At 39.1% G+C, this 15,726-nt stretch overlaps 1 protein-coding gene across 1 annotated transcript in view; it reads right to left on the bottom strand.

The window, feature by feature from the left end:
- Nucleotides 1-12,398, bottom strand: part of LOC128688961 (alpha-1,6-mannosyl-glycoprotein 2-beta-N-acetylglucosaminyltransferase-like) — a 27,943-nt gene extending 15,545 nt beyond the window's left edge. The window contains exons 1-3 of the mRNA XM_053777034.2: nt 12,162-12,398; nt 11,160-11,789; nt 10,732-10,902 (exon numbers count right to left, since the gene is read on the bottom strand). Of these exons, the coding sequence (XP_053633009.2) occupies nt 10,732-10,902; nt 11,160-11,789; nt 12,162-12,395 (1,035 nt within the window). The 5' untranslated portion in view covers nt 12,396-12,398. The remainder of the gene's footprint in view (nt 1-10,731; nt 10,903-11,159; nt 11,790-12,161) is intronic.
- Nucleotides 12,399-15,726: the final 3,328 nt, after the last annotated feature.

Raw genomic sequence — 15,726 nt, 5'->3', positions numbered from 1 at the left:
GTTATAAACTATTCCACAATGATAGGGTCAGCAGGAAGGGTGGTGGAGTGGCGACGTATGTCGGAGATAATTTAAATTGTTCTCTTAGATATGATATAAGATTAGAAACATCGAACGCAGAATCTGTTTGGCTACAGTTTCTCGAGGGACGTGACAAATTAATTTTGGGTGTGATTTATAGGCCCCCAAACCTTGACAGGGAGTGCAGTAAGCTGTTATGGGACGAAATTCATAAGGCATCTAGATATGAAAATGTTGTGTTAATGGGAGATCTTAACTTTAGACAAATTGATTGGAACAATATGACAGGAAATCTCGAGTCTAGTGACTTTCTTGATACGGTTCAGGATTGCTTTTTAGAACAGGTTGTGACAGAACCAACTAGAGGAAACAATCTGCTTGACTTGATTCTTGCCAACAATGAATCACTAATTAATGATCTTGAGGTTAATGATGAGCTTGGGGAAAGTGATCACAAATCAATTAGTTTCAATATATCATGGAATTACCCAGATACCTGCAATCAAATTTCTGTCCCAGACATTCACTTGGCTGATTTCATGGGAATAAAAAATTACCTGGGTGGGCTAAATTGAGGTGACTTGACTATGGGTCAGGTAGGTGATCTTGGTTGCCAATATGACGTTTTTCAGACCATAGTTCTAGCTGCCCAGACAACTTTTGTTCAGAGTAGGGAAATTAGATTTAACAAGAATGATCCTAAATGCAGGAACAATAGATTAAAGCATCTCATTGGTCAAAAGAGAGGCATATATAGGCGTATCAAAAGAGGGGAGGGGCAGTTAAGAAATCAATATATTCAATTAAAGAGAGAAATAAAAAAAGGAATAAGAAAAGCAAAAAGGGATTATGAGGCTAAGGTCGCAAGGGATTCAAAGACTAACCCAAAAGGGTTCTTTCAGGTATAAAGAAGTAAGATTAGGGACAAGATTGGCCCACTTAAGAGTAACTCTGGTCAGATCACTGACAGTGATAAGGATATGTGTGAAATTCTCAATGCCTACTTCCTCTCAGTTTTTACCCAGGAAAATACTAGCGATATTCCTGAAATAATAGATTATGTAGAACAGGACGATAATAAACTAGTGACATGGTTCTCAGGCAAATAGAGAAATTAAAACCTAACTACCCCCCAGGCCTTGATGAACTGTTTGCAAGGGTGTTAAAGGAATGTCTTTGCAAACAGTACATTGAGATTTTATATTTACAATAATGGGTTGCAATGCAAAGAGAGCCTCTATTATGCCTAGGCATTATGGGCCAACTTAACATTATTGACTTACAGACTACTTAACACTAAGGATTTTATCATAGTTGTACAGTAGGACAGTAATTATTTCTTAGTTGAACAGATGATTAATTATAAATGGATTAAATTTGTATAAGAAAAAGGATATATTTTTAGAGTCTAAAATGCTTTTTGTGGAAAACAATGGTTCAATTATATTCCTGTCAACAATGGATAAAAGGTTCAAAGTGATTGTTGAAGTTATGATGTGAGAGTACATAGGTGAGTAAATGTGTATATAGCGTTTAGTCTAGGGTGATTAAGTGGCTTTTGAGAAGAGTCTTAAACTGGTTTTCAGACTGGGTTACTTTAATATCTTCTGGTAATGAATTCCATATTTTAGGGCCCTTTATGTGCATAGAGTTTTTACACAGTGTGATATGGACACGAGGTATATCAAAAAGAGATCTGTGTCTTGTGTTGTGGTCGTGTGTCCTGTTTAAGTTGGTGAGGAGAAGTTCGAGTGGAGGGTTTATATGTGCGTGTATTGTTCTGTGTATATAGTAGGTACATGAATAAGTATGGATGTTCTTAATGGTGAGCAGATTCAGATTTTTGAAAATTGGTGGAGTATGCTGGCGGGAGTGGGAATTCGTCATAAGAACATAAGAAAGAAGGAACACTGCAACAGGCCTACTGACCCATGCGGAGCAGGTCCATGTCCCCCCCTCCCCGGATTATCCCAATGACCCACCCAGTCTGGTCATCCCCACTCAAGGATGGAGCACTGTACCAGACCCAGCAGCACAAGCTAGTCAGGTCCAACTCACACCCACCCACACCCACTCATGTATTTATCTAACCTATTTTTAAAACTACACAACGTTTTAGCCTCAATAACTGTACTAGGGAGTTTGCTCCACTCATCCACAACTCTATTGCCAAACCAGTGCTTTCTGATTTCTGATTTCTCCCCATTTATGCAAACTCTCTGCTGTCTATTTGTCAGCCATGCCTCTACCCAGGAAAAAATTTCTCCTCCTATTCTGTGTGCCTGAAGTTTCCTCAACAGCCTCTGGTGTGGAACTCTATCGAAAGCCTTACTGAAGTCCATATACACAATATCATATTCATTACCATGATCTACCTCCTCAAACACCTTAGTGAAAAAAGTTAGTAAATTCGTAAGACAGGAACGCCCCTTTGTAAAACCGTGTTGAGAATCATTAATCAATCTGTGCCTGTCAAGAAGGCTACGAATTGCTTCGGCGATTATTGATTACATAATTTTTCCCACAATGGAGGTAAGGCTTATTGGTCTATAGTTCGAAGCCAAGGACCTGTCACCTGCCTTGTAAATAGGTATTACATTTGCCATTTTCCACTTATCAGACACTATGCCAGTTTGTAGTGATATGTTAAAAAGATTAGCCGAAAGTATGCTAAGTTCCTCTACATTCCTTTAACACCCTTGCAAACAGTTTATCAGGACCTGGGGATTTGTTAGGTTTTAGTTTCTCTATTTGTCTGAGGACCATGTCACTAGTTACCGCAATCATACATAGTTTATTATCATCCTGTTCTACGTAATCTATTATTTCAGGAATATCGCTAGTATTTTCCTGGGTGAAAACTGAGAGGAAGTAGGTATTTAGAATTTCACACATATCCTTATCACTGTCAGTGATCTGACCAGAGTTACTCTTAAGTGGGCCAATCTTGTCCCTAATCTTACTTCTGTATACCTGAAAGAACCCTTTTGGGTTTGTCTTTGAATCCCTTGCGACCTAAGCCTCATAATCCCTTTTTGCTTTTCTTATTCCTTTTTTTATTTCTCTCTTTAATTGAATATATTGATTTCTTAACTGTCCCTCCCCTCTTTTGATACGCCTATATATGCCTCTCTTTTGGCCAATGAGATGTTTTAATCTATTGTTCATCCATTTGGGATCATTCTTGTTAGATCTAATTTCCCTACTCGGAACAAAAGTTGTCTGGGCAGCTAGGACTATGCTCTGAAAAACGTCATATTGACAACCAAGATCACCTACCTGGCCCATAGTCAGGGCAATTTAGCCCACCCAAGTAATTTTTCAGTCCCATGAAGTCGGCGAAGCGAAAATCTGGGACAGAGATTTGATTGCAGTTATCTGGGTAATTCCATGATATATTGATACTTAATGATTTGTAATCACTTTCCCCAAGCTCATCATTACCATCAAGATTATTAAATAGTGAATCTTTGTTGGCAAGAACCAAGTCAAGCAGATTGTTTCCTCTAGTTGGTTCTGTCACAACCTGTTCTAAAAAGCAATCCTGAACCGTATCAAGAAAGTCACTAGACTCGAGATTTCCTGTCATATTGTTCCAATCAATTTGTCTAAAGTTAAAATCTCCCATTATCACAACATTTTCATATCTAGATGCCTTATGAATTTCGTCCCATAACAGCTTATTGCCCTCCCTACCAAGGTTTGGGGGCCTATAAATCACACCCAAAATTAATTTGTCACGTCCCTCGAGAAACTGTAGCCAAACCGATTCTGTGTTCGGTGTTTCTAATCTTATATCATTTCTAAGACAACAATTTAAATTTTCTCTGACATACATCGCCACACCACCACCCTTCCTGTTGACCCTATCATTGTGGAATAGTTTATAACCCTGTATGTTGCATTCAGAAGGCATTTCTCTATCTTTCAGGTTGAACCAGGTCTCTGTTATACCAATAATATCTACATTACCTACACTTGCAAGTAATTTTAGCTGATCTATCTTATTTCTTAGACTCCTACTATTTGTATAGTAAACCTTAAGGGAGCTAGTCACTCGTTGCCCTCTACTATCTCTCTTTGTTTGTTGATCAATTGATTTGCCATTACTAACAACTTTATTTTGAATATTGTCTTTTAAACATATTCCTGAGGTATCTCAGTAATAACTGCTGTTTTTAACCCTAATGCTGCAGCCTGATTGTTTCCCACAAACACCCATACCTTTATAATCTATCAGTTTAAATTCCTAGACAAGTCATCAATTACCCTCTCAATTGAATTGACTAATGGAACCACTCCATCCCCAGAGAGATGAACCCCATCCCTTGCATACATATCACGTTTGCCAAAGAAAAGGTCCCAGTTATCAATGAATGGGATTGCAAGTTCCTTGCAGTACATGTCTAGCCAGCGATTTATACCAATTTCCCTAGACATCCATTCATTGCCCAGTCCCTTTCTAGGCAAGATGCTACATATGACTGGGATCCCTCCCTTAGACCTAACTACTTCTATGGCTGACCTGTACTTATCCAGCAGCTCCTCTCTCCTGCCCTTCCCAATGTCATTACCCCCAGCACTAAGACAGATAATGGGCTAGTTCCCATTACCTGCCATAATATTATCCAACCTGCTGACTATGTCGCCAACATCAGCTCCAGGAAGACACACTCTCTGTTTGACCTTTCTGTCTCTGTTACAAAATGCATGGTCCATATGTCTTACCTGAGAATCGCCTACTAATAAAATATTCTTACCTTGATTAGCAGTAGAATTAGTGGTACCTTCAACCTCACTAACCACTGAAGTACACTCGTCTTGGAGAACAGAGAATCGATTTCCTACCTTCACAGCTTCTCTATTAACTCTCCTCGTCTTCCTTCTTTCTGAACTGTGAACCACTTGCCACTTAAAGCGGCTGCCACTATCACTGCTGGTGACCATTCCTACCTTACCAGCTAATCCTTCTCACACTCGCTCCCAAACTCATCTGTGCGAAGCTTCAGCTTCCTATTTTCCTCCTGAAGAAGTAGAATCTCCTCCTTCAACACATGAACCTGGGATTCTAAAGCACTACAATAGACCATGGTATGGGTAACAGCCCACGCTAACTCCCAAGAGCTTAGCGGTATGACCGCACTTGAGATAAGGGTATATGAGTGAATGGTACAGCGCCAGGAGAGCTGATTGTCGAACGTAGTACCGTATCTCTGATAGTATGCCTACAGTCTTAGAGATTTTCTTGGTGATTTGTTGTATACGTGTCTGAAACTTAAGGCTACTGTCAAGGTGGACACCTAGGAATTTTCCCTCTTCAAGTCTTGTGACTGGTGAACCATTTAGCGTTATGTTAAGTGGAACATTTGCAGCTTTGTTTCCAAACTGAATGAAATAGGTTTTATCAGTATTCAGGGTAAGTTTATTAGTCATCATCCAGGCAGATATTTTCTGCAATTCGGCATTGACAGTGTTGGCGAGTATAACTGGGTTTGGGTGGGAGAAGACGTATGTAGTGTCATCTGCAAATAATATGGGTTTGAGTAGCTGTGATGCATTTGGTAGATCATTAATGTAGATGAGAAAGAAGAGTGGTCCAAGGACACTTCCTTGTGGGGCTCCTACTGTAACTGGTTGGGTGGAAGAGTTTGCACCATTTTCATACACATACTGAATCTTGTTACTAAGGTATGACTTTAGGTAGTTGAAGGAGTGGCCTCTGATACAATAGTGCATTAATTTAGAGTACAGCAGTTCATGGTCAACTGTATCAAAAGCTTTACGTAAATCAATGAAAATGCCCAGCGGGACTCTTTCTTTTCGAGTGCGGTATATATTAGTTCTAGCGTGTGTATGATAGAATCATTTGTGCTTTTATTATTTCTGAATCCAAACTGACAAGGGTTTAATATGTTGTGTGAGACGAGGTAGGAATAGATCCGTCTATGAATTAATTTTTCAAAGATTTTAGAGAGCAGTGGTAAGTTAGATATAGTTATTCAAGTCAGCTTGGTCACCTCCTTTATGGATCGGAGTGACCCTCGATATTTTGAGGATTGTTGGGAAGATAGATGATTCAATGGATTTGTTAAAGAGTGTTGCAATAATTGGTGACAATACTTGAGAAGTTTTTTTGTACATAAAAGCAGGCAAGTTGTTTATGTCTCCTGCCTTGTTTTTAAGGGTGTTGATGATGAGCGAGACTTCTTGTGGGTCGGTTGGAGCTAGGAATAGCGTATTTGGGTAGGTACCTATGAGGTAGTCTGATGGACGGGCGTTTGTGCTTGGTATTTTGTTCACTAGATTTTTTCCTATGGTGGAGAAGAAAACATTGAGTCTGTTTGCTGTTTCAGTTGGTGTTAGTAGGGGTTTATCTGATTTTGTTAATTTGATTGTTTTGTGTTTGGATAACTTTTTAGTTCTAAGTATTTCAGATAGAGTTTTCCAGGTCTTTTTCATACCACCTTTGATGTTGTGTAATCTATTTTCATAATACAATTTTTTAGATCTTCTTATCAGGCTGGTAAGACCTGACGAGTAACGTTTAGACTGTTCTCTAGTTATTTGACCCATTCTATACTGTTTTTCATATTTGTGCTTTGTGTTAACGGATTTGAGGATGCTGGGTGTTAGCCAGGGACTATTCAGTCTCTTTGCTGTGATCTGTTTAGGTTTTTTTTGGGGCAATGTTTGTTGTAGAGGTAATGGGCTTTTTTTAGAAAATTATTTATACATTCATTCACATCTGTATATGTTTCGAGCTCACTTTGCCAGTGGATGTTATTCATAGCTGCTATAAAGTTGTTAACAGTTGTCTCGTTATGTAGTCTGAAGGTAACTTTAGTAATGTCTTGGGGCAATTTACCTAGATTAGTTATGAGAAAGGTTGGGTAGTGGTCTGTAGTGTTGTCTGTGATTATGTCTGATTTTAAAGGGGATATGGTGTTTGACCAGATGTGGTCTATTAAGGAGATACTAATCTCGGTGATTCTTGTAGGTTTAGATATTGTTGGTAGCAACAGGCAGTTGCTCATTGTGTTTGTGAATTCGGTTCCTTGTGGGTCCTGGTCGTGTAGTAAGTTTATGTTGAAATCTCCTGTTAGAAGCAGGTGGTCTTTATTCATGTGTGCATCAGTATTCATGTTTCCTAGTTTTTCACTAAAGTGGTAAATGTTTGACTGTGGTACTCTGTGGATGTTTATAAGTGTGAGGGGTTTTTTGCAGGTCTTTTGATTTAAATTTGGCTATGATATATTCTCCATGTTCATCCCTTGTGAAAGATTTTTTTGATATATTCGAGTTGATTTGAGTAGTATATAGCTGTACCTTCTCCTTGCTGGTCTGTTCTACAGTTGTGTATGGCCATGTAAAGAAGAACTTAGCATACCTTTGGCTAATCTTTTTAACATATCACTACAAACTGGCATAGTGCCTGATAAGTGGAAAATGGCAAATGTAATACCTATTTACAAGGCAGGTGACAGGTCCTTAGCTTCGAGCTATAGACCAATAAGCCTTACCTTCATAGTGGGAAAATTTATGGAATCAATAATTGCCGAAGCAATTTGTAGCCATCTTGATGGGCATAAATTGATTAATGAATCTCAACATGGCTTTACAAAGGGGCGTTCCTGTCTTACGAATTTACTAACTTTTTTCACTAAGGTGTTTGAGGAGATAGATCATGGTGATGAATATGATATTGTGTATACGGACTTCAGTAAGGCTTTCGATAGAGCTCCACACCAGAGACTACTGAGGAAACTTAAGGCACACAGAATAGGAGGAGAAATTTTTTCCTGGGTAGAGGCATGGCTGACAAATAGGCAGCAGAGAGTTTGCATAAATGGGGAGAAATCAGAATGGGGGCACGTCACAAGCGGTGTTCCATAGGGGTTAGTGTTGGGCCCTTTGTTGTTCACAATTTACATAAATGACATAGATGAGGGAATAAATAGCGACATGAGCAAATTTGCTGATGACACCAAAATAGGCCGTTCAATTCATTCTAATGAGGACACTAGAGCACTTCAGGATGTGATGAATGGTTTGAAAAACCGACAAGTCGTTTTTTCAAACCATTCATTACAACTGTCAGACACTGCAGCATCATGGGATCTTGTTACAAAGAATTCTTCAACACTTGTTCAACCTTTGGACGAAGACCTAGTTCGACTAGTGGATGGTACCACTATGACCCCACCTCCTCCTGCTTCACTTCACCTCACTACAGTATATAAGCCACATCTACGGCCCTATGCTGCACATTCTACAAGATTGATGGACTGAACACATCGACTCCAGGCTGAGGGACTGATTACCTCAAACTCCTCCTCTCCTTACGCCTTTCTACTTTGTATTGGACTGATGAAGCCACTGTGTGGCGAAACGTTTCCTGAATAAAGATTCCCATATGTTGCATAAGTGTCTCAATCTTCAATTTCAGGATGATTTGAATAGACTGATGCAATGGTAGGAGAAATGGCAGATGCAGTTTAATATAGACAAATGCAAAGTTCTAAATGTTGGACAGAAAAATAAGCATGCCACATACAAACTAAATAATGTAGATCTTAATACCACTGATTGCAAAAGGATTTAGGAGTTCTGGTTAGCAGTAATCTAAAACCAAGACAACAGCGCATCACTGTTCGCAATAAAGCTAACAGAATCCTTGGCTTAATATCTAGAAGTATAAATAATAGAAGTCCTCAGGTTGTTCTTCAACTCTATATATCCTTGGTTAGGCCTCATTTAGACTATGCTGCTCAGTTCTGGTCACCGTATTACAGAATGGATATAAATGTCCTGGAAAACGTACAGAGGAGGATGACAAAGATGATCCCATGCATCAGAAATCTTCCCTATGAGGATAGACTGAGGGCCCTGAATCTGCACTCTCTCGAAAGGCGTAGAATTAGGGGGGATATGATCGAGGTGTATAAATGGAAAACAGGAATAAATAAAGGGGATTTAATAGCGTGCTGAAAATTTCCAGCCAAGACAGGACTCGCAACAATGGTTTCAAGTTGGAAAATTTCAGATTCAGGAAGGATATAGGAAAGCACTGGTTTGGTAATAGAGTTGTGGATGAGTGGAGCAAACTCTCGAGTACAGTTATTGAGGCTAAAACGTTGTGTAGTTTTAAAAATAGGTTAGATAAATACATGAGTGTGTGTGGGTGGGTGTGAGTTGGACCTGACTAGCTTGTGCTACTAGGTCTGATGTGGTGCTCCTTTCATAAGTGGAAGTGACCTGATTAGGTGGGTCATTGGGCTAATCCGGAAGGGAACACAGACCTGCTTTGCATGGGTCAGTAGGCCTGCTGCAGTGTTCCTTCTTTCTTTTGTTCTTATGTTTTTATGTTAGGTTAGGTAAGACTCGCCAGGAAACAGGACAAGTGTTTCCTTACGCGGGTCTTAGTCAGACGACGACCTGCCATTGGAGCTTCTGGTCACCTGACCGAGGCCTTCCGCTGGCTTGCCCGTCCACCCCTTTAAAAATTAAGGTTAAAATTATATCCATTAGTAGCAATGAATTATTTTCACGAAAAAACGCTAAACCCGTTGGGGTCACATACCACTTGGGGAATGGTAAGTAATCAGGTTTAATTATAGGAAGAGGTGGATAGTTCTAATTCCTTGGATCACGAGTCATTCAACAGAATCTAGGCTTCTTTGAGGTAACTTTCTTACTTTGGAGGAGGAGGAGGTAAAGAGATTAGATTTTGTTCAGAATTTTAACCCTGGAGGGTTAGCCACCTAGAAAAACCAAGAAACTTATGCTAAGTTTTAGGTACGGTTAGTAAATTAAGATATTTTCTACCACGTACATTTTAGCAAAGTTACGATGTTTGATTTAAATAAGGAGCAGAATTAATATATATATGTCGTGCCGAATAGGCAGAACTTGCGATCTTGGCTTAAATAGCAACGCTCATCTTGCCATATAGGACAAGTGAAAATTTGTGTATGCAATAATTTCGCCAAAATCATTCTGAACCTAACGAAAAAAATATATTTCACTGTGTTTATTTAGTATTAAATTATTGTAAACAAATCTAAAATATATTTAGTTGGGCTAGGCTAAAATAAATTTCGCTTGTTATAATAAGGTTAGGTAAGTTTTCTAAGTTCCTTTTGGTGCAATATTATAATTTTTTACATTAACATTAATGAAAAAAATATATCTTTAAACGTATAAGAGAAAATTTTAGAAAGGACTTAATTTTAAATGAGTTCTTGCTAATTGACCAGTTTTACATATTCGGCACGACATATATATATATATATATATATATATATATATATATATATATATATATATATATATATATATATATATATATATATATATATATATATATATATATATATATATATATATATATATATATATATATATCAACCACTGTGAAAGAATAGTGAAATTAAAAGCGGTTTTGCGACTTATATTGCATAACGTTGCCTTAAGAAGACTGAACGTATATATAGTCAATCCGGTTAAGATGTTTGCCTCTCTAATTATTATTTATAATCATAGAAGAGCGGTAACTTTTTAGTGGTCACACATTACCCATGAAGTGGTAGGTAATTAGGTTTGATCCAGGAAAGGGATGGGTAGCCCCAATTTCTTGGTTCAAAAGCCTTTTACTAGTATCAAGACACACCTCTGAAGGGTTAACTAATGCGAGCATCGTCAGCAACTTACCTGCACTAAGAGAACCGTCGTGTTGGGACCAACTGGACCATAGATTTGTTGGTTAAGTATGTCTTGTTCTTCGTTAATTTGTTTTATCTGAGTTTTGACAATGGCTACCTCTACTTCACTCAGTGACACTTCTGACTGGTCAACCTCATGGCTCAGCTTAATTGCTTTATCCTGCGTAGATGTGAATGATCGTAAGTTAGTAAACAGTGGGTAGACCAATAGGGAAAGAAAATAACAGACAAAGGCAAGTCGAGCGTTAATTCTAGTAAGTTAATTGTTTACTGGAAAATGTAAGATATGCCTCTGAAACTTTTAATCAGTTTGTTTCATGGATACACACAAACAGCACCACAATATAATCTTTACGTTCCTGAAAACGCAAGGTATCGACAAATCTGATTTCTTTTGCAAAACAATGTTTCACTTACTTCGATAAGGATCTGTTGACCAGTTGTTGTTGGTGAGTTATCGGAAATATTTATTGTTTCTAGTTCTTTCTCTCCTTGTTCAGGGTTATCCAATGGTATTTTTGAACCATCTGCTGGTAATTTCGGGTCATCTCGTGATACTTTTATTTTATTTAATACTTGTAATGACTTGTCTTCCATTACTTTTGGTGTTTCTGGATTTTCTAATATTTTGAGTTCCTGGAGAGGTATGTTTGGTTCCTGTGCTGCTGTTTGCAAGTTTTCCTGTAGTGTTATTTGTTTCTTTTCTGGTGAGTTCTTTATTGGTATTTCATGATCCTCCGTTAGCAGTGTTTGATCCTCTGGTGATATTTTTAACATTTCTTGAAATTTTGGTTCGTTCTCCGCTGACATTTTCAATCCTACTGCTGCTAACTTGTTTGATTCTTTTTTAACTGGTATTACATTAGTAAGCGATTTTGGTTCTTGTCTTAATCCACCAATATATACATTAGGGTATTTTTTCCTAACTATTTCACCGCGCTTCCGGACTCTTCTCTTCGTGTCTTTCCTTACGATGTTTCTGTCCGCTTCGTTATTCTGTCTCTCTGTCTTACCTCTTGAGTTTGATCCGTCTCCCTCATCCTTCACCTCCCAATGGAATAAATAATAAATAAATTTGATTAAACTTTTCATCCAAATTTAGCTATATACACTAAATGCTTAAGTCTGTTTATATACATTGTACAGTTAGTACGATTCTAGTTCAGTGTTATAAATATTTTTCTTGGGTATTCAGGGATAAAAATAACACTTATTAAATGAAAGATTTTAAGTGTCGAGAATAAAGTAAATTATTATATTCAGGAAGATTTAATCGAGAGGAGGTGGTAAAGATGGCCCTCAATTCCTTAGATCAAAAGCCCTTCACCGGTATCAAGTCACTTTACTAGAAGAGACGAAGTAAATTAAAAATGGTAAATAAAGAGATAATTTAAAACAAATCTGTTACTCAGACATTACTTCTCTCTCAATAAATAAGGTGTCCTGCTCTCCGCTCTTCCTGGGCCATGCTGGACTCTCCTGGGTGTGTTGGGAGTCTGAGGGTGGTAGTGGATGAACACCCACTGGGTGCTCTCCCTGGCTGGTGGACACCATCAGTGTCTCCACGTCCACGTACACTGCCGTCAAGAACCACATGACAGCCACCACAAGCACCAGGGAACGTAACTCCGACCATCGTCGTAGTTGTAGCATCTTGTGCCTAAATTAAAAGTCAAAGGTGAGGCTTTAATGAAAATTTCTCTCAAGTTTTGAGATAAATAAAGTCCTGACCTTTATAAGCTTTACACGACTCATTATCCAATAAGACCACTGTAGCTTTGCTAATTATATTTTAGCCAGTTTGTCGGGTGTTTGCCTGTCATAACATCATTTTTGCCTGATTCGAATATTTAGTGTGAAATTTATGTCTCTCGACGGCAGTCAAAAAACTGACATGAACGGTGGAAGATGTGAAGGAGTTTGAGGTAATCAGTCGTTCAACCTAGATACCATGTATTCAGTCCACCAGTCTTGAGAAAGTACATATGTAGGGTGAAGAGGACTTAATACTGGAGACAGCATCGCTGTATGACCCTTGTGAGTTTAGCATTTAGTTTTTTATTGTAATAATAATAATAATAATAATAATAATAATAATAATAATAATAATAATAATAATAATAATAATAATGATAATAATAATAATAATAATAATAATAATAATAATAATAATAATAATAATAATAATAATAATAATAATAACAGAAGGGAGACAAGCGAGGCGTAGCAGTTGGATTCGGCGTCACTGGTAGGCAAAATCCACTAATGGAAATAGGTCGTGGAAATAAATAGTATAGAATACCCACACAATGGAAAAATAAACACCGAAGCAGTATAATGTGATCTTTTATTGGCAACGTTTCGCCCACACAGTGGGCTTTAGAAAATACTCATTTACCTTTCACCAAGATAGATCTGTTTGTGACTTGATAAAGCCCACTGTGTGGGCGAAACGTTGTCAGTAAAGTATTACATTACACTGTTTATGTTTATTTTTCCATTGTGGAGGTAGGTGATGCCAACACGTTAGACAAGAGTTGAGGATCTTCCTCTGTCACGAGTCCCACATGAACAAGAAGACACACCACCGTGACTGTAACAAATAACCCGCACATACAATGAAATTAATGACGACGTTTCAATAGGACTTGGACTATTAACTAGTCAAACAGAAACACAAAAGAGAGGGAGCCAGTCTACTACTACTACCTCTGTCACTACCACCACTAATTCTACCGTTTTTCTATTACCTCTTGTTCTACTCCCTGCCCCGCCCCCCTCTGGTATATATACTGACTCCCTTCCATTCGCGCTTCTGTGTGACTAGTTAATGGTTCAGGTCGGATCGAAACATCGTCATAAGCTTCAATCTCTTAAGTGCGGGTTATCTGTGTATCCCAAGATGATGTTGTGTCAGGCAGCATCGTTATATAAATAGTTTACAAAACTGAGACATGATTTAATTTAAGTATTGCGTTTGTCTCATTCATCTCCCTCTAACATCACGATTTGTTGTTCAACCTGACTATGAATCACCGTATCAGCTGTATTGTTTACATAAAAACGGTATGATATGTACTGGCTCCACGAGCGTAGCTGAGGTCATCCACCTCTGCCAGATTGTGTGTCTGTGTGCTCACCTAGTTGTGGTTGCACGGGTCAAGTCATAGCTCCTGGCCTCGCCTCTTCACTGGTCGCTAATGGGTCACTCTTTCTGCTCCATGAGCTTTATCATACCTCTTCTTAAAGCTATGTAGGGATTCTGCTTCCACTACATCAGTTCCAAGATGTGTGTGTGTACTAACCTATTTGTGGTTGTAGGGGTCGATACTCAGCTCCTGTGTGTGTGTGTGTGTGTGTGTGTGTGTGTGTGTGTGTGTGTGAGAGATAGAGTGTGTGTACTCACCTAGTTTTGGTTGCGGGGATCGAGTCGCAGCTCCTGGCCCTGGCTCTTCACCTTGCCGCTACCCGGTCACTCTTCCTGCTCCGTGAGCTTTATCATACTTCTTCTTAAAACTATGTATGGATCCTGCCTCCACTTCATCACTACCCAGGCTATTCCACTTCCTTACAACTCTGTGACTGAAGAAATACTTCCTAACATCCCTGTGGTTCATCTGAGTCTTCAGCTTCCAACTGTGGCCCCTTGTTGCTGTGTCCCATCTCTGGAACACCCTGTCTCTGTTCACCTTGCCTATACCTCTCAGTATTTTATATGTCATTATCATATCCCCCCTAACTCTCCTGTCTTCAAGTGTCGTCAGGTCGATTTCCCTTAACCTCTCCTCGTAGCACATACCCCGTAGCTCCGAGACTAGTCTTGTTGCAACCCTTTGCACTTTCTCAAGTTTACTTATATGCTTAGCTAGGTGAGGGTTCCAAATTGGCGCTGCGTATTCCTGTATGGGTCTAACGTACACAGGGTCCTGTGTGTGTGTGAGTGTACTCATCTAGTTGAGGTTGCAGGGGTCGCTTCCCAAACTATTCCACTTCCTGACTACTCTGTGGCTGAAGAAATACTTCCTAACGTCCCTGTGATTCATCTGTGTCTTCAACTTCCAACTGTGTCCCCTTGTTGCTGTGTCCTATCTCTGGAACATCCTGTCTTTGTCCACCTTGTCAATACCTCTCAATATTTTGAATGTAGTTATCATGTCCCCCTTATCTCTCCTGTCCTCCAGTGTCGTCAGGTTGATTTCCCTTAACCTCTCCTCGTAGGACATACCCCTTATCTCTGGGACTAGTCTTGTGGCAAACCTTTGCACTTTCTCTAGTTTCTTTACGTGCTTGGCTAGGTGTGGGTTCCAAACTGGTGCCGCATACTCCAATATGGGCCTAACGTACACGGTGTACAGGGTCCTGAATGATTCCTTATTAAGATGTCGGAATGCTGTTCTGAGGTTTGCTAGGCGCCCATATGCTGCAGCAGTTATTTGGTTGATGTGCGCTTCAGGAGATGTGCCTGGTGTTATACTCACCCCAAGATCTTTTTCCTTGAGTGAGGTTTGTAGTCTCTGGCCCCCTAGACTGTACTCCGTCTGCGGTTTTCTTTGCCCTTCCCCAATCCTCATGACTTTGCACTTGGTGCGGTGTGTGTGTGTGTGTGTGTGTGTGTGTGTGTGTGTGTGTGTGTGTGTGTGTGTGTGTGTGCGCTCACTTGTACGGTTGAAAAGCGCATCCTTCCAATAAATTCATGTTCTCTTTTCATTTTTTATCTGCTAAAATGAACCCCAGTAGAGCGCTCGATATATACAGACAAATTAATTTTTTGCTCTCTCTCTCTCTCTCTCTCTCTCTCTGTATATACATATATATATATATATATATATTTTTTATTTTTTTTTTATTATCACACCGGCCGATTCCCACCAAGGCAGGGTGGCCCGAAAAAGAAAAACTTTCACCATCATTCACTCCATCACTGTCTTGCCAGAAGGGTGCTTTACACTACAGTTTTTAAACTGCAACATTAACACCCCTCCTT

This window comes from Cherax quadricarinatus, chromosome 16 (assembly GCF_038502225.1).
Source record: "Cherax quadricarinatus isolate ZL_2023a chromosome 16, ASM3850222v1, whole genome shotgun sequence".
Classification (NCBI taxonomy): Eukaryota; Metazoa; Arthropoda; class Malacostraca; order Decapoda; family Parastacidae; genus Cherax; species Cherax quadricarinatus.
Note: the sequence above shows the minus strand (reverse complement) of the source record. Positions and strands in the feature narration are given on the sequence as shown.